At 36.1% G+C, this 20,668-nt stretch overlaps 1 protein-coding gene across 1 annotated transcript in view; it reads left to right on the forward strand.

The window, feature by feature from the left end:
* Positions 1-2,120: 2,120 nt before the first annotated feature.
* The window catches only part of SLC2A13 (solute carrier family 2 member 13), a 135,272-nt gene continuing 116,724 nt past the window's right edge, over positions 2,121-20,668 (forward strand). Inside the window, exon 1 of the mRNA XM_001367315.5 lies at positions 2,121-4,539. Coding sequence (XP_001367352.3) covers positions 3,972-4,539 — 568 coding nt within the window. The 5' untranslated portion in view covers positions 2,121-3,971. The remainder of the gene's footprint in view (positions 4,540-20,668) is intronic.

A 20,668-nucleotide genomic window follows, 5' to 3' on the forward strand; every position in this document is an offset into this window, starting at 1 on the left:
AAACAGCTTTTTTTCCACTCTGAAATCCCTTCTTCTGGCTTAAGACTAGCATATAGTATCATGTCCCTCTTCCATTCCTGGGATTAGCTTTGTGATTTCCTCTCATTGTTTGGCATCACAGCTTTCCTCTACTCTCAAGGGAGTGGCTCTCAGATCCAAGTCCACCTCTAACTTTTTCTTTCTTTCTTCCTTCCTTCCCCTTTACCTTTTGTCTTAGAATTGACACTAAGTATTGGTTCCAAAGCTGAAGAATAGTAAGGGCTAGGCAATTGGTGTTAAGTGACTGGACCAGTAGGAAGAGTCTGAGGCCATATTTGAGCCCAGGACCACTGGTCTCCAGGCCTAGCTCGCTATCCACTGAGCAACCTGGCTGCCCCTGTCTTAAAATATTTTCCCTTGCCTATCATAGAGTTGAATTTGTGATTTCAAACTGGTAAGATGATCCACTATAGTTTTCCCTTCATTTGCTAATGACTACTTGTTCTGACCTTCATTTCAGATAGTCCTTGAAGTAGTCATAGTGTGGAGTCTGTCAGGCAACATGTATTTATTATATACCTGTTATGTACCAAGCTCCACACTAAATGCTTAGAGAGCTAGTCTATATTGTTTCTTTCTACTCTTGCCATTTTGGCTTGTCTCCTAGACAATATACAAATAAAAAACAAAGGATTGTACATGGAATTGTGAACTTCTGTTATAAGTAATTTGTTTACTTTTCACTATATACAGATTCTTTTTCTCCTGCACATAATGAGACTCTGGATATACTCAACCCCCCCCACATATATATATATATATATATACATAAATATATGACCATGGGTCATCTCCTTCTCAGATTTCTCATTTTTTCTTTATTTTTAATTTTTAAATGTTTTTCCATGTTTGCATGATTTATTTTTTCCCCTTCCTTCTTCCTTCCCCCATTCCAGAGCCAACAAGCAATTCCACTGGGTTGTACAAATGTTGTCATTTGATACCTATTTCCATATTATCCATTTTTGCTAAAGAGTCACTTTAAAAAGCCTTAACTCTAAATTACATACCCATATATATGCATCATTTATACACTTATATTTATATATTTATATTTATTATATATAAATATCATTTGCCAGTGCCAATAAGTATGTCCTTGCTATTATTAATCAGTTGAAATCTTCTTGGTATTGTTGAAAAGCTATGAACATCAATTAGCTTTCACAAAAGTATATTTACTGAGAAAAACAGCAATATATATATATATATATATATATGTACATATACACATACACGTGATAAGTGAAGTTATATGCTTTGCTTTTGCATTTCTACTCCCATAGTTCTTTCTCTTAAGGTGGATAACATTTTTTCCCATAAGTCCTTTAGGAATGTCCTGGTTTGTTGCATTGCTACTAGTAGCAAAGTCCATTACATTGGACTGTTCCACAGTGTTTTACTTTCTGTGTATAATGTTCTCCTGGTTCTGTTCATTTCACACTGCATCAGTTCATTGAGGTTCTCCCAGTTCATATAGAAACCCTCCATATCATCAATCTTTATAGCACAATAGTATTTCATCACCATCATATACCACAATTTGTTCAACCATTCCCTAATCGAAGGGCATCCCTTCATTTTCCAGATTTTTGCCACCACAAAGAGGGCAGCTATGAATATTCTTGTAAAAGTATTTTTCCTTATTATCTCTTTGGGTTATAAACCCAGCAGTGGTATTACTGGATCAAAGTGTAGGTATTCATTTAAAGCCCTTTGTGCATAATTCCATATCGCTTTCCAGAATGGCTGTATTAATTCACAAATCCACCAGCAATGCATTAGAGTCCCAATTTTGCCATAACCTCTAAGGGAACTCTTGAGAGGTAGTGTGATGCTTCTAATCCTACCATTTCAAGTCTCTATTCTAATGAATTGTCTATCAACTAGTGACTTATGTCCCAATATCATTTGCCAGTGCCAATAAGTATGTCCTTGCTATTATTAATCAGTTGAAATCTTCTTGGTATTGTTGAAAAGCTATAAACATCAATTAGCTTTCACAAAAGTATATTTACTGAGAAAAATAGCAAGAATAGAAGTACAAAAACATCTCTATACTGGAGTACAATCTCCTTTCTACTACTTTGATCCCTTACAAGAGTAAATTCAAGGGGGCAGCTGAGTGACTCAGTGGATTGAATATCAGTTCTAGAGATAGGGGGTCCTAGGATCAAATCTGACCTCAGACACTTCCTAGCTGGCAAATTCCTTAACCCCCTTTGCCTATCCTTGGCTGCTCTTATTGGTTCTAGGCAGAAGGCAAGGGTTAAAAAAGAGTAAATTCAAACTAACAGTGAGAGCCACATTCATTCTTTTCACCAGAGTTTACTTTTGGATGTGACATAATTGATAAATAAGTTTCTCTCTTGCTTTTGACATGATCCACTGTTGGTGGGTCAGGCAGGTCATTTGGACTCAACCAAGATAAGCTGGATGAGAAAAAAAGAATGAACATATCTGGCTTGGGTACTTTCCTTAAAAGAACAGTCTAAAAAGAACTTACCCATCAGAAGAAGAGGCCCAGAATGGGAAAGCTACAGGGTCAGACTGAAGTTCCAAAGGGGGAAGTCTGAGGCATTGTAAAAAGAAGTCTGGAAATTCAGAAGGAATCCCAAAAGAGAGTGAAAGGAAACACCCATGGAAATTCTATGCACTCTATTTGTCACTAACAAGGTCTTACCATTACCCTTCATCATGTATTTCCAAGAGCTGGTTCAACAACTCCACCCTTGACACAGAAACACACACACACACACACACACACACACACACACACATAAACACAAACACAAGTTGTCAAGAAACAAGTACCAGTGCATGCATGCTTCCAGGACTGTATCCTCAATAGCCCTTTCCCCCTACCTCTCATGTATAATTCACATTTAACAGTAGGCCCAACTTTGCCCAGCTAATACATTATTTTTTCTCCAAAGGATATTAACACTTAGCAGAGCAAAAACAAAAAACAAAACCTATCAATAGTGCCACAGCAAGGCATTTTTCTTAAGACTCTTTCCAGCCAGGACACCTGGCCAGGAAGGTGAGAATCGAGAACTGAAGTTTTCTTCCACCAGACTAAGTGAATCGATTTCCCTTTTGGAAGGCTACCCCAATGGGTCCCTACATTGCACCAACTACAATTCACAATCTCAATTCAAAAGTCTGGTTGACCCAAAAGAGGTCAGTTTAGCATATTGAGAGGAGCAACGCACAGATTTGTTCCTTCTTCTTCACCAGTCCAACAAGCTGTTGCTAGTCTCCCAGAGGGGCTGAATGTCAATATGATGTAGGTCCAAACTAATTTATCGCCTGCTTACCGCTTGGGCAATCTTGAGGGGAAGCCCTAATAGCCCCACCACTTGCCTTTGTGAGAGTTGGGGGCTCCCACCAGGAGGGCAGATATTGAGCAGAGGCAAAACAGCTCAAACATTTCCAACTCCTGCCAGTGCCACATGTGATCACTGGGGCTCCTCCTCCCATTTCAGCTCAGCTGCGCCAGATTCGTAGCTTTGGGGAGCGGGGGGGGGGGGAGGTCTGATTTGGAGACCAGCTCAGACTCCCAACTCCTCTTGGACTCTAGTTCTGCAGCTTCCGTAGCTCCTCAGCAGGCATCTGTTTTCCTTCCTATGTGTCAGCTACAGCTGTAGTAGGGAAACAGGGGAGAAAAAGAAGGGCGATAGCAGCATCAGGTATCATGAGCTCCTGCTGAGTTCCTGGAAGAGAAAGGAAAAGGAGGCGGCCGCAGCGGCGGCGGCAGCAGCAAAAGCAGCAGCAGCAGGAGCAGCAGCAGCAGGAGCAACAGCAGCAGCAGCAGCAGCAGCTTTGGCGGCGGCAGAGGCTCCGCTTAGCTCTAGGCTCCTCAACCTGCTGTTCATACCCGGCCCTGGAGATTCTTTTTCTTCCTCATAGGGGAAGGCAAAGGCTCCCCTATGAATCGCAAGGCAAGCGAGAATGTGGAGTATACCCTGCGGAGCCTGAGCAGCCTCATGGGCGAGAGGCGGAGGAAGCAACAAGATCCAGACTGGGCCAGCGCCACTGGGGAACAGAGCCTTATTGCTGCCACTGAGTCGTTCTGTAGCCTGCAGGGTAGTGGTGGCCCCGGCCCTGGCTCAAGTACTAGTAGCGGGGACTTGGAGCGGGCAGCGCGGCGGCAGTTCCAACAGGACGAGACCCCTTCCTTCGTCTATGTAGTGTCGGTCTTCTCAGCCCTGGGCGGCTTCCTCTTTGGCTATGACACCGGAGTGGTGTCCGGGGCTATGCTGCTGCTGAAGCGGCAGCTTAGCTTGGATGCGCTGTGGCAGGAATTGCTGGTGTCTGGAACTGTGGGGGCGGCTGCCGTCTCGGCTCTGGCCGGCGGGGCCCTAAACGGCGTATTTGGACGCCGCGCCGCCATCCTGCTGGCCAGTGCGCTTTTCACTGCTGGCTCCGTGGTGCTGTCGGTGGCGCAAAATAAGGAGACGCTGTTGTGCGGCCGAGTTGTCGTGGGACTAGGGATCGGTAAGTTTAGTGATGGAGCAACTCCCTGGGACAAGTCCCTCTTTTAAACATTTTGCCCCTTGTGTTTCTCCTATCTTTTCTAGCTCGTCTCACGGACGCTGGGATGCCTTTATCTCATCCAGCCAGGTCCTCTCTACAACATCATGACTATTCGCCAACCCCTCAGCTCAGCCTGGATCTTCCGCATTCCCTTACCCCTTTTCAGTGAGCTTGTCTGATTTCCAGGCTTCTCCCGTAAGCAAGCCCATTTTCATGTTTTTGTCTCTCCGTTCTTTTCTCCTTCCCGTCACCAGACCACCTTGATCTTTATACTTTTTTTTGAACCATTTCATTCATTTCCCACAGACAGCATCCTCTTGAAGTCTCTAGCCAGGCCTATTTCCACATTAGTTTGCAGGGTCATTTCAACCTCTTTTGGGGTTCTAAATTATTTTCCATATCTTTTCTTTCTTCATTCATCACTCATCTTCATTTTTAGTTGCCTTTCCTATTTTCACCTTTCATCCCCCCCCCCAACTTACAATTATATTTAGCTAGTTCTGACTTTCTCTTTCTACCCACATTAATACTTTTTTTCATTCTTATCTAGTGTAGTTTGTCAGTCATTACTAAATTAATAGACACTCAGTTTCTAATTCTTTGCATGTCAAAAAAAGCTATGTAAATTTTTGTTCATCCTTAGTTTGTTTTGCTTAGGCTCCATTCTTCCCTTAATCTGTCGTCCTCCTAATTCACTTTTCTCTCCTTCCCCTCCTATTTCCCTTTTGAATTAAATATATTCATATACCCAATTCAGTGGGGCGTGTGGGTGTCATTATTCCTCCTTTGACGGTTCAGATGAGAGTGAGGTTAAAGGGACAGCTCCTGCCCCAGTTCCTTCCTCCTTGTTTACATACTTCACACCCTGTTTATGTAAGATAATTATAATTTTCCTCTCCTTTTCCCTGCCTGAGGTCTAAACACAAGCACTCCTGGGTCTTTTCTCTAATTAGACTTCTTCTATGATCCCTGATGATGAAAGATTCAGAGGGGATACCTCTATCATATCCCCTCATTAGAATGTTTGCAGCTGATCCTTCTTTAGGTCCTTATGTTTTTGTTTCTCTTGATTCCTGTGTTTGGTACTTAAGAGTTTCTAAGCAGCTCTCCATTTTTTTGGTGGTGGTTGTGTTGTGTTGTTTGTTTTTTTTAATAGAAATGTTTAAACGTTCTCTTTTTCATTAAGGATCTATTTTTTTCAGTGTAGGATTATATTGAGTTTATTAAGTAGGTTATTCTTGGTTGTAAGCCTATGTCTTTTGCCTTTTAGGATCATATTCCAAGTTCTCTCATTTGTAGTAGTAGTATATATATTCCATGTCATTCAGATGGTGGGACATCTGTGTTTGAATTATTTCTTTATGACTATTTGCAGTATTTTTTTTTACAAGGAAGCTCTGGACTTTGATATGTCCTTTAAGAGTTTTCATTTTGGAATTTTTTTACAACACAATAATTTTCCATTACATTCATGTATCATTCATATATTTTCCAAATCAATGGGAATCTATTTTGTTTCTAATATTTGCTATTACAGAAAGTGCTGCTATATATATTTTTGTGTATATTGAGACTTCTTCCGAATAGACTCCTTGGAGTATGGAATTTCTGTGTCAAAGGGTAAGGACTGCATTGGCATAATTCCAAATTTGTAGGGTATGAGGTGAAATGTCAGGGTTGTTTTGAGTTATATTTCTCCTGTTATTAGTGACTCAGAATATTCTTTTATGTGATTGTAGTTTTCAATTCTTTGAGAACTGTTTGTTCCTATCTTTGGTTTGGGGAATGTTTTCTGGTCATCTATATGTATCTCTCTGTCTCTCTCTTCCCCCATGTGTGTTTAATCTGGTTTTTTAAAAAACATATTTTAGATATCAAACCTTTGCCAGAGAAGTTTGATACAAAGATTTTTTTCCAATTTGATGGCTAGCATTGTAGGTACATTAACTTTTTTCTGTGCAGAAGCTTTTTTTAGTTTCATGTAATCAAAGTTACCTTTTCCTTCTTTTTTAATAGGTTCTATCCCTTGTTTCATTAAGAATATATTTCCTGTCTAAAGCTGTGAGATATATTATCTTCTCTTTTAATTTTTTATTGTAGCATTTTTAATATTAAGGTCATATATCTATTTAGATTATTTTGTGAAAGAATTCTTCCTATGTCTACTTAGCTTTCTGGTTCCAAGAAATCTGGGCAGTTTTCTTGTGATTTTTAAAAATTTTGTCTTTTTTGTCATGGCTTTCAGGTAGCCCAATTAGTCTTTAATTTTCTCTCTTTGGTCTTTGTTCTAGGTCATTTGTTTTTACTATAAGTTCTTTTATTTTCTCCTATTTTTAGCCTTTTGACTTTAAGTCTTTTTTATGTTTGAAGGCATCATTAGCTTCTATTTGATCCATTCTATTTTCTCAAAGAATTTGTCCATCAGGTAGGGTATTAATTCCTCTTTGTCAAGTTATTAATTCTCTCCATAGTTTTTTCCATAACTTCTTTTTTTCAACTTTTCCCTCTAGCATTCTCATATCAATGATAAAACTATTTTAACTATTATCTTCCAGGAATTCTAGTTGAATTTGTACTCCACTGTGTTTTTCTTTGAGACTTTGCTTATAGATGCTTTGGAATAATTCTCTTCCCAATTTGTGTCTTGAGAATCCCTGTCACCATTATAATTTTCAAGGTGGGATTCTTTTTTTTTTTTAATTTGCTCATTCTCACAGTTTATTCCCTGACTACAAACTGGTTAGTCATATTTAGTATAGATGAAAAATAATTCACTTTGTATATATTTACCTTATCACCATAAGAAGATTTGTTAAGCAGTTTGACTCTTGTTTAATGTTAAGGAGGAAGAAGTTCTCAACTGCTCCTTCTTGAAAAAAAATTAATGAAATTTTAACTTAAAGACTAGCAGAGGGATATTGGCTAATTTGATGGCTCATGCAGGGGAAATTGATACAGCCTAACACAATTTGCTACTATAGAAATTAAATAATGAATTTATCATGCCAGTTTTCTTCTTTTGAGAGATAAAAATGTAATGATTTGCAGGTTCATTCATTATAAGTATAACTTTAAATGACTATATTCAAGTAACAACAGAGGAAAGGATAGAAAAGGAAAAAATAAAATGTTAATCTTCTACATGACCATGGTGCTATTTTTTAAAAATGAGTAACAATGCTTGTGTTCTTTTCTTACAGCATTTTCTTGACTAGAACAATATCATGATAAATATTAAAATGAAATTTGTTAATGCTGACTTTTTGCATATAGATTCCTTTGATTCTATTTTGAAAATACTAATTACCAGTTACATAGTTTTAAAGAAATACTTAAGGAAATAATGTGACTGGGTGAAAATTTTGATATGAGTCTAAGCTGGAAAATAAATAATTCTGGAACCTGAAATTTCAGTCTTCATTTGAAATTCAATAAATTGATGGTCCTCAATTTAAGAATTTTTGGCCTTACTGTCACAAATAAAGTTTAGAGGTGATATCTGATACCTTTGCATATGATAGATTTTCACTAAATGTTTATTATTCTGTTTACAGTAAAAAAGTTTTGCACTAAGTTTAAACAAATTATGCTTTTTGATAGCCACATATTGATGTCATTTTTACTGAATGTTAATTTACTTTTTCTTAATTATATGTACGAACAAATTTTCACATTTTTTGTAATTTCTGAGTTCTAAATTCCCTCTTTCCCTTCCTTGAGAAGATAAGCACCTTTATATTGATTATTCATGTGCAAACCATATTTATACAAACCATTATACAAACCATATTTCCATATTAGACTTATTGAAAAAGAGAACAGAGATCTCCTTACCACCACACCCCTGGCCAAAAGACAAACAAACAAGAAAAATAGGTTTAAAATTTTTTTTATTTAGAATATATTTCCATGGTTACATGATTCATGACCCCCCACCCCCTGGTCTTGCTCTTCTTCCCCCTCCCAAAGCTGACAAGCAGTCCCACTAGGTTATACATGTATCATTTTTCAAAACATATTTCCATGTTATTTATATTTGCAGTACAGCGATTCTTTAACATCAAAATCCTCATCACATCCCTATTGGCACTACATGGCTGATCATATCTTATTCTAATACAAGAAAAATAAGGTTTTAAAAAATGTTTTTCAGTCTGCATTCAGACTTTATCAGTTCTTTCTCAGGATGACATTTTCATAAGTCCTTTGGAATTGTCTTGGATCATTGTATTGCTGAAACTCACTAAGCAATTCACAATTGATCATTATACAAATATTGCTGTTACTGTGTAGAGTGGTCTCCTGGCTCTGCTCAATTCAGTTTGCATCAGTTCATATGTGTTCCTGAGTTTTTATGAATCCATCCTGCTCGTCATTTCTTATAGCACAGTAGTATGCATCAAAATCATGTACCAAACTTATTCAGCCATTCCTCAATTGATGGACATCCCTTTAATTTTCAATTCTTTACCATTACAAAAAGAACTTCTATAAATATTTTTAAGCTTTTGGACTCTTTTCTTTAAAAAAAAAATCCTTACCTTCTCTCTTAGAATCAAAGCAGAAGAGCGGTAAAGGCTAGGTAATGGGGGTTAAGTGATTTGCCCAGGATCACACAGCTAAGAAATGTCTTAGGCCAGACTTGAACCAAAACCTTCCATCTCTAGGCCTGGTTCTCAATCCATTGAGCCATCTAGCTGTCCCCTCTCTCTTTTTTCTTTGGGATATAGATCCAGTATGATATTTCTGGAACAAAGGATATGAACAGTTTTACAGCCCTTTGGGCATAATTCCAAATTGCTTTCTAAAATGGTTGGACCAGTTTACAACTCCACCAGTAGTATGTTACTGTCTCAATTTTTCTACCTCTCCTCCAAAATTCATCATTCTCCTTTTCTGTCATATTGGCCAATTTGCTAGGTGTGAGGTGGTAGGTACCTCAGAGTTGTTTATTTTGCATTTCTCTATTCAAAAGTGATTTAGAGCATTTTTTCATATGACTATAGATAGCTTTGATTTTTTTTCTGAAAATTGCCTGTTCATCTGCTTTGACCATTTGTATTGATTTCCTTTAATTCTAACATCTCTTAACCTTAGCAGGGGAATAAGAGAGAACAGAAAATAGAAACAGGAAGGCTAGAAGCAAAAGACAACTGTTTCCCAGACTCTAATAACTAAAATTTTTACTGAGGTCTTCAAGTACTCATTCCTTTTTATGAGACTTTTATTGAGAGAAAAGAGATATCTCTGCTTAGCTTTAAAAATAGCTATTAGTCAGAAAAGCCCTTTTAAAGTCCAAAGCAAATAACATAATTTTACTTTAATGCTTTTTTACCAAGATTATTAGGAATATTCCATGATATTGTAGAAAACAATTTTATGTGTCTTATGGCAACTTTCATTTATGGATGCTTATCTTCTAGATTAACATGTATTTGGGTGGACAGTTCATTGAGCTTTTTTTTACCAGTATATATATATATGTATATATATATTCATATATATATATATATTTGGGACAGGCACTGCAAATGAACAATGAGTTGAGTCTATGATTAGGAGTAAGAGAGTAGGCTAGATTTCATTTGGGGAAATCTGCAGTGCTTTCAGTGATATAAAGCTACTCCAAGCATAAAACCCAATTTTTAAGATTAAATGTTTCCCATTGGTGTTGCATTATTGTTCATCTCATAGTACCCAAATTTCCATAAAACACAATCTCAAATTGCATATGATACAAAAGAAAACAGAGAGGTATATGGTGGAAACAAGTAGTTATAGGACAGTTCCAGCTACATCATAAACATGAGTATTCGCATAAAACCTTTTACAAAAGAAATGTAGGATTAGGAAGAGGTCCTATTTGTCTAAAAATTATTTATCACCACACTCTTACTAATGACAAAGTACTGGAAACTAAGAGGGCACTTATACATTGGAGAATCAGTGAACAAATTATGGTGTTTGAATATAATGGAATACTACTCTACTGTAAGAAATGAAGAGTTGGCTTTTTAGACTAATCTTAGAACATTTTTTTAAACCCTTCCACCTTAGAATCAATCCTATGTATTGGTTCGAAGGCAGAAGAGTGGTAAAGGCTAGGCAATGGGGGTTAAGAAACTTGGCCAGGGTCACACAGCTAGGTCTTAGAATAATTTTATGAATAGATGCAGAAAGAAGTGAGAACAAGGAAAACAATTTATACTATAACATCCATATAATTAAAAAAAAAACCAACCAAACAAAAAAAAACTAAGTCTGATCAATACAGTGATCAAGCATAATTTCAGAGGACTGCGGACTGCTGATGAGCTCTGCCTCTATAGCGACAGATTTTTTAACACATTTTTAATTTTTAAATATTTTTCCATTATTTTCTTCCTCTCCCCTCGTCCCCCTCCCCCCCCCCCCCCAGCCCAGAGTTGGCAAGCAATTCCACTGGATTGTACAAATGTTATAACATATTTTTGGATGTGACCAGTGTGAGAATTTATTTTGCATGATTATGTTCATATGATATAAATGTCTTTTTTTTTATAAAAGGATTACACGAAGGAAAATAATTTCAGTGCTGCACCTGAAAAAGATTTAGAGGAAATCCTCCATTGTGCTGGATAGATCCTTTGTTGAAAATTTATAGGAGAACATGGGACGAAGGGAGGGAATAAAATAAACATTTTTATAGTACATTTTTCATGTTCCAAGTACTGTGTTAAGCACTTTACAAGCATTATCTAATTTGGGTAAGAACTGAAGAGTGAATTAAAGTATAATTGGGTTTATATCTTTACAAATGGGGAAAATATCCAAATTGTTGAGATTACCATTCCACTGAAATATTTCAAGTTTAAATACACTAGAATCCCTTAAATAACCAATACATAAAGCATATGCTGAATCCTTGACCAGGAAAGGTCATTGCTGTTTCTATGGGGAAATGTAGACTAGTGCCCTTAGGGGCTGAGACAGTGCCCCTGCCCAACCATGTCAACTATAACCTGTCCAACCACCTAAATTCCTCATCCTGTCCTTTATCTCATCTCAGTCTTTCCCTTTCTATTCTATGATCCTAAGGAAAGCAACCATTCACCCTCTCCTAAGGGAGGAGGCTTCATCCTCAGGCCCTTGTGAACCCAGTAGAACAGGACCTTTTCAGTAATTTCAGGTATTTGAAAGGACCATCTATCTATCAGGGAGTCTATATGTGCTTCTGCTGCTCCATAGGACATGACTCCATTACACCTCTTCCTTCATATCTACTACGTAGAAGGAGAATAGGTTTCTGTAGACTGAGATGAAGTCACCTACAAGATGAGTTCAGTTCCACCAAACAAGGAAGAACTTCAAGCTGTAGAACTCACCATCATGCTGCAGGCACCAAATGTGAGACCCAGTTGAGACATTATTAGTTGCTAAGTGGTCCCCTGGAGACCCAACCTACCTTCATCTTCCCAGCTTGGTTCCTGGAGAATACTGTTCTGGGAGGGGGACAGGGAGGAAGTTCTTGGGACATACAGATGAAATCTGAGTAATTAGAGGCTAAAGGATTGGAATTTATGAATTGAGTTGTCAGACGTGACATCTTCCAGACATAAGAGTGGATGATCAGGGGCTAGAGGTAGGGTGGGGTGGAGTGTATGATATCTCATGCCACCAAAAGTGATTGAATAGTTGTTAAGTTTGGATTCATGTCTCTGGTTTGGCTTCTTTGTGCTTTGTTTGAACTATTAAGCTATGAAAGGTGGTACATGGAGATTACTGTTTAGAAATAAAACTCTTAAAGTTTATTCTGAAACACTAACTGGTAGGAATTTGCTTTCTGACAACCTTGAATATGAAAAATCACAACACATTTTGGTTGGGATTTTATTTTTATGTGATATTGAATGGTGAATAATATATTTAATTAATTAGTATTTGTATTAAACGAAATATAACTATATATATATACTTGTTCTGCTGTGAAATTACAAGTATTTTATATATAAATACAAATATATATTAGAAAATAAGCCCTTTGGATTTTCTTCATAACTGTTTTTTTTTGCGGATAAATATATTCCATATTCTCAAATTTGTGGTATCTAGAAAATGAAAAAAATATTTTAATAACAGCTTATTTCATGATAATTTAAAATAAGTTTGAAAATTGTTTAAATGCTTTTGTTGAAAACTATTCATGAAAAGTTTCTTAATTAAAATATATGTATATATTCTTTTTATGACAGTGGGCTTCTTTTTTTTCAATTCTTTTTTTTTTTTCAATTCTTACCTTCCATCTTGGAATCAATACTGTGTATTGGTTCCAAGGCAGAAGAGCGGTAAGGGCTAGGCAATGGGGGTTAAGTGACTTGCTGAGGGTCACACAGCTAAGAAGTATCTGAGGCCAGATTTGAACCTAGGACCTCCCATCTCTAGGCCTGACTCTCAATCCACTGAGCTACCCAGCTGCCCCAACAGCTTCTTAAAGATAGTTCTTACAAGTACGTTAGGATAAAATGTATGTGCTCTCCATATGTAAATTTCTTACCCGTATTTTAGTTTCACCCTCTTTTCTTCAATCTGTGATATACCTATCAGTGGAGTAATTATGATGCTCTCGTTTTATCTTCATGGCAATCTTGAGTGAGTAGATGAGGAAACTGGGGCACACAGAAGTTAAGCAACTTGCTCAAGGTCATGCCTATGTCTGAGGCCAGATTTGAACTCTGATCCTCCTGACTCAAAGTCTAGTGCTCTATTTTAACTTCTCTGCCTAAGCATTTATAGAACATTTACTATGTGCCCATCATCTTTGATTTGGATTTGGAGACAGGTGTAGTGTTATAAAGCAAAGCAAAAGTCTTTTATCTTTGCTCAAAAGGATTTTGAAATCCACTTAGTGAGATAAGACAAATGATATGTGAAATGATTTTAAAAAATTAAAGACAAATTTAAAAATGCAAATTAAAAATATATTTTATATAATAGTAATTCAGCTTAAAGACTGAAAAATCAGTCTTTTAATTGAGTCATCAAATTCAGTATGGATCTCTTCCACAGCATAATTATTCAGCTTATATAGAGTACTACAACATGTATTTATTATGTATGGCTAGGTTAATTAGGAAAGGTTTCTCAGCAAAAGTAGATTTGATATAGGTCTTGATGGTAAAAAGGAATTATGAGGGGAGCATAAAGGCAGTTTAAGTGCAGAGTTTGAAGTGAGCAAAGTCATGCAACAGGAGCTATCAAGTAGTAGTTTTTAAAATAGTTTTTAAAAATTCTGGACTTAAAAGACCAGAAAAAAAAGAACATTTCCATATACTCAGTAGAACACATGGAACTATGAGTCCCATTTAATATTTCCTGCTATTAAAAATATACTCTTGTCAAAATGTAACATGTCAAGAATAAGAAACAGCAAATATTTTGGCAGAAATGGAAGTATGTTAGGATAAGTAATAAATGGTAAGTAATAAAATATTAATTTCTGCAGGCATTTATCTTCTAAGTTCATGGTAGATCAATTGAGAGTCAAAATAAAGTTCTCTAACATTTTAAATATGTTTTTGTTTTCACTCAGAAAAAAAGTCTTGCTAAAATAAAAAGTATGGTGACTTTCATTATATCCAAATTTTATTATTATATATTTTAACATTGATTTTTTTAACTTTTGAGTTCCAAATTCTCTACTTTCTTATAGTCCCCCCTCCACACATTAAGAAGGCAAGTAATATGATATAAGTTATACAAAACATATTGGACATTTTGCAAAAAAGCAAGAAAAATAAAGAAAATGAAAAAATTATACTCCAATTTACACTCAGAGTTAACCAGTTCTCTCCCTGGAAGTGGTTTGCAGTTTTCATCATGGATCCTTTGGAATGTCTTGGATCATTGTATTGATTAGAGCAGCTAAGTCTTTTACAGTTGATCATCTTTATAATATTGCTGTTACTGTCTACAGTAATCTCCCAGTTTTTTCATGTCACTGTGCATTAATTCATATAGACCTACCCAAGTTTTTTTGAAACCATCCTGCTTATCATTTCTTGTACCACAATAATATTTATCATAATCATATATCACAACTTGTTCAGCTATTTCTAATATTATAGTCTCTTAACTTCTAGTTCTTTGCCACACAAAAAGAACTCATATAAATATTTTGTACACATACTCTGTAATAAGTTATTTGTTAATTAGGTAAGCAATTAGAGACTCTTGATTAATTGGAAGAAGTGATAGAGTTGAAGACATTTTTTTTAAATAAGCTGGAATCTTAATTCAGAGTGGAATCCTAAAGGGATGATGGGAAAGAATTTTCCCAAAGAGCCTTGGGAAAAGTCAGGTAACAAACGATCACTCCTTGGATCTTCCTTGTTGAGGAAAGGTGTCTAGGTAGCTGGCTCTGAGCATCTGGGAAGAGATTAATGATACCTGGTTTGCAAAATCTCTATAATGAACTCCTGAGCTGAACAGAAGAGTAGCTATGTAGCTCTCTGGAATTTCCACCAGGGGGCATGGAAGAGCAACAAGGAGCAGAAGACTAACAGCTGTCAGATAAGATCTTTCTCTGGCTGGAGAAAGAGCAGAGTCTGGATTTCTAAATTATATTTAAAAAGATAGTTGAGTAGATATTCCATATTTTAGCTAGATAAGAGTTCAGAGTAGGCCTGGTTTCAGGTAGAAGACACTCCTTACAGAATTTTAGTTGATTTTGGGGGGATTCAGTTAGAAGTTTTAGATTAGGGAATATTTCCTATTCAGTATCTACATTTCCTTTTCCTTTTGCTGTTGCCTTAGAATTTAATATAAATAAATTTTTTTTGTATACCTGAACTCCAGCCAATTCTACTCAACTGACAATTTCAACCATTAACGCCAAACAACCGAATCTCCAATAGTCTATCAATAGAACATCAATAGCTACCAATTAATAACAGATTATAGTCCCTACAAATACCTTCTTTTCCTTTTATCTCTTTGAGATATAGACTCAGTATTGCTATTGCTGGGTCAAAGGGTATACACAATTTTATATCCCTTTGGACACAATTCAAATTGTTACACAGAATGTTTAGACAAGTTCACAACTCCACCAAGAGTGTATGTCCAATTTTTCCACATCCCCTCCAGCATTTGTCTTTTTTTCCTTTTCTGTCATGTTTACCAATCTGAAGTGGTATTTCATGTGTTTTAATTTGCATTTCTCTAATCAAAAGTGATTAAAAATTTATATGACTGTTTGTTTTCTCATTCTGAAAATTTTCTGTTCAAATCCTTTGACTATTTCTCAATTGGAGATTGGCTCTTATTTTTAGGAATTAGGCTCATTTTCCCTATATATTTCAAAAATGAGGTCTTTATCAGAGAAACTACCTGTAAAAATGTTTTCTTAGTTTCCTACTTTCCTTCTAATTTCGAATATATTGGTTTTGTTTGTGCAAAAATATTTTAAATTCACATAAATATCATTCATTATACTTTCCAGAATTTCCTCTCTCTCATGTTTGGTAATAAATTCTCCCTTAATCCACTGATTTGGCAGGCACATTTTTCCATATTCCCCCATTATGTATAAATAATGTACTAATTTTGACATTATCTTGGTATACAGTCTGAGATGCTGGTGTATGCCTAGTTCCTGTGAATTTGTTTTCCTAGCAATTTTTGTAAAATAGCATATATTTATTCCAGAAGCTTGAGTCTTTGGATTTATCATATATTAGATTACTATTGCTCATTTAAAAAGTTTATTGTGATACATGTGTTATAGAATATTGGCCTAAATTTACTTTTTGCCAGACTATTTTCCAGTCTCCCTAGCAGTAATTGTCAAATAGAGAGTTTCCCCTCAAGTAATTTATGTTCTGAGGTATAATAGAACATTGGGTTATTGTGTTCATCATTTCATATTCTTCTAAGTTTAATTCATTCCATTTGTTATGCTTTTCTATCTTTTAGCCAGTGCAAGATAATATTTTGTGATGAGTGATACAGTATAATATACTTTCCCTACATTTATCCTTTTAAAAAATTTCCCCAGAGTCTCTTGGCCTTTTCTATAAGTGAATTATATTATTTTGTTCAACTCTGTGATATATTACTCAGTTAATTGCTAGAACAGTAAATCTATAGATTAATTTTGGTAATAGTATTATTTTTATTATATTGGCAAGGTTTAGCCATGTAATGAATAACGCTCCGATTATTGTCATTCTGATTTCATCAAAGTGTTTTGTAATTGTACCTATGTAAGTCTTGAGAATTCCTTGAAAGATTAACTTTCAGATATTTTACATATGTTGCATTTATTTTAAGTGGTACTTCCCTCTCTATTTCTTTTATTGTTTTTAGAAATGATAATGATATTTAAGAGTTTAAATTGGCACATTATTCTCTCTGATCCCCACTTCTTCTGAAGTATAAGATTTGAGCTCTTTTTTCCTTCCAGTGTCTTAATTATTTGACTTTATAGATCTTGCTCCATTCTAATCTATTTTTTCCTATTGTGACTTGCTCTTAGAAAAATATCAATTCATTGGAGAAAGCAGTATAATAAGGTAGGAAGTGACCTTTCTCAGTTTTCACATGATCAGCTGTTGTCTCACTTCTGGCTTTTTGTTCTTCCTACCCCGCTGGGTGCCAGCTATCCCTAGGACAATTTTCCTTAGAGTAAGACCATTTCAAAATCTCTCTATCCCATTTCAGGTTCTCATATGCTTCTTTATGAAAATGGTCTTCACTAATAAAATGTCCCTTGTTTTTGGAATGAGACTATTATTTCAATACCCTGGTCCTAGTCTCTCTGCTCTGCTGCCTCCATCCTTTTCTCCTGTAGTTCCTTTATTGTCAGTAGATTATAGGAAGCACCATCACTTCACAGTTCATTAAACCATGGGCTGTCTAAGAGTACATCTTTTTAACATCACCTTTTCCCTCATCTTCTGCCTCTTCTTTTACCTTTTATGTAACTCCTCTTCAGCTCTTTCTCTAAATATATTGGTTCATTTGTGGGAAGAGGCCAGGGAATTTATACTGTGGTGCATCAGTTCTATTGTTATACCTTCATTTTGCATGGTCTTTAAGTTCCCTGGATACTTACTCCTTTGGTCCTTTTAAAAATAAAAAGTCTCCTAATGTTCTCTTTGTTCTTTTTTCAGTCCCTGGATCATGATTTCCAAAACAAGTAATCTGTAGCCTGACATAATACACTTTTTATTCCTTATATTTTAAAAATGCAATTATACTTGTTCTTCTTTGGAGTGTTTGAAAGTGAAGTAATATCAGCTTATTCTTTAAAGGAATGACTAAAATAATCTCTCTTGGACAATTAAATGTTCATATGTTTTTATTGAAGATAGGCTCAAGTTTACAGTATATGTTATTTTGTTTTGCTGCTTGACCTCTGTTGGTTGTCTCTCGAACCGAGGATGACGATTGTCTTTGTGCGTTTTTGTGCACAAGGACACCTGTGCATGAAGATTTAAGTGGAAAAGTCCCATTCTCTTGGCGTTGGAAGCCTGGGTCCATTGGCACGAAAAGTCGTTACACCTGGAGACTTCCTCAGCTGCATTGGATGGCCGTGTTGTCTTCTGTGCTCCATCACGCCCTAAGCACTCCACAGTGCTTTGCTGTATCGCCATCTCAGCCGTTGAACCTTCTTGTTGGTTTCTTCCGTCTGTTCCACCGAAACAGTCTTCACATGCTGGGTGAGCAAAGCCCTGGTTCACCAGGGGTCGATGACCCGATGGCTACCCTCACAAGGTTTAGCCGGCCTGTCAAAGCCATTGCTTGGGGTGTGGCTGCTGCCACATGCTAGCAGCTACTGGGAGCCGCAAGTGAGAGCTGGGTGTCAGGTGGGGGTCAGAGGCTGGAGAGCTGCCCTAGGAGGGCACGACAAGCCCTCCATATATGTATGGGGCTGCTTGACCTCTATTGCTGTGTAAAATACATTATTTCAGGGGCAGAGCCAAAATGGTAGTCAAGTCAGCCACCAAGCCAAATACTGCCAACAAACAACTTTACTTTAAAATAATGCCTCAAGTTGAATTCTGGACTGGCTTAGCAAACAAAAAGTCGGAGCGAGACATTTTTCTAAACCAAGACAACTTTAGGGGTTGGAAGAATAGGTCTATGACAACAAGCCAGCTCAAGATGCATTTGGTGGGCTGTGACAGCAGCAAAAAAATTCAGGAGCTCTCAGCCTAGACACAGTAAATGAATTGGACAAGTGGTCAGAAAGAGATAACAGGCATAACTTGTTTTATTGTGCTTCCCTTTATTGCACTTAACAGATATTGTGTTGTATTTTTTTCAAACAACTTTAAGGCTTATGGCAACCTTTTGGCAAGCAAGTCTTTTTCCAACAGTATATGCTCTTCACTTTGATAATTCTCACTATATTTCATACTTTTTCATTATTATTACATCTGTTATGGTTATAGTTGTTTAATGATTTTTGATATTACTATTGTAATTGTTTTGGGGCATCACAAACAGCATTCATATAATATGTTGAACTGAATTATTAAATGTATGTTTTCTGACTGCTCCACTGACTTGCCCTTCCCCTTTCTCTCTCCCTCTCCTCAAGCCTCCCTATTCCCTGAAACACAATATTGAAGAATTTTACATAAACTTAGTTGATAAAGCAATGACAGGGATTGTATATATGTGTGTGTGTGTGTGTGTGTGTGTACATATGTATGTACATATAATTTCATGCTATAAAGGAATCTTTCATGAAAGGAAGAGTCAATCCATATAGCAAACTTTATTGTTCTTAATTTAAGGAATTGCTACAGCCACCTAAGTCTTCAGGAACAACAACCCTCATTAGTCAGTCATCAACATCAAAGCAAGACCCCCCAACAGCAAAAAGATTATGAATTGCTCAAGGCTTACATAATGGTTAGCTTTTTTTAAGCTATAAAGTATTCTTTAATTAAGATATGTACTTTTTCAAACATAATACTATTACACACTTAATATACTGCAGAAAAGTGTAAACATAATTTTTATATGCACAGGGAAACCAACAAATTCAAGTGACATGCTTTATTGGGTTATTCATTTTATTGCAGTGGTCTTGTATTGAACCTGAAATATCTCTGATGTATGCCTGTGCAGGAGATGCTAAGCTGGCTTTGAGTGCAGGGCTGGATAATATTTGGCAATTCCTTTGGCCATATACATTTACAGGTTGCAGTTCCAGTGCAGAGAGGAGTGCTAGCATTTTTAACTGCAGGGGAGTAGAAGTCCTTCTTGGGTAAAGACTGGGTAAAGGCACAAAGCAGGAGAGCAATGATTACACATCCCCCTGGATCACAGCACTTTGGAAGCACCAAAAACTTACATATTTCCAAATCTAGCTCTGAAAACAGCTATGTGAAAAAGCCTGATGTTTAAGACCCCCTCTAAGTGAGCAGAGTCTTACTTTAACATAAAATTCAAAGTCAAGAAATAGACTGAAAAAATAAGCAAACAAAAAAACTTGATCATAAAAATCTTCACTGATTACAGGGAAGATCAAGACATAAACTCAGAAGACAATTTGAAAATATCTACAAGCAAAGGCTCAAAGTAAATAACTATTTGGATAAAAGCCTAATAAGAATTCTTGGAAGAGTTAGAGAAAGAAATAAGAATGATAGAGAAAAACTGTGAAAAGAAATAAAAGTGATGCAAGAAAATTATTTTTAAAAATTAACAGTCTGATAAAAGAGACACCAAAAATTTTACTGAAGAAAATGACATGTTAAAAAAAGTAAAAATTGCCAAGTGTCAAAAGAGGCACACAAATTTAATTTAGAAAAGAACGTCTTAAAAAGTAGAATGCAATTGTAAGAGAGAGGTACAAAAGCTCACTGAAGAAAATAATTCCATAAAAATTATAATTAGGAAAATAGAAGCTAATGACTGGGACACATTGATAAACAATAAAACAAAACCAAAAGAATGAAAAAAAATAGGAGAAAAATGATGTTTAAATCAATTGACATGGAAAATATAGATTGAGGAGATATAATTTAAGAATTATTGGACCACTTGAAAGCCATAATAAAAAAAGAGTGGAGACATCATTTTAAAGAAATTATAT

The sequence above is a fragment of the Monodelphis domestica genome, chromosome 5, assembly GCF_027887165.1.
Source record: "Monodelphis domestica isolate mMonDom1 chromosome 5, mMonDom1.pri, whole genome shotgun sequence".
In the NCBI taxonomy this organism is placed as follows: Eukaryota; Metazoa; Chordata; class Mammalia; order Didelphimorphia; family Didelphidae; genus Monodelphis; species Monodelphis domestica.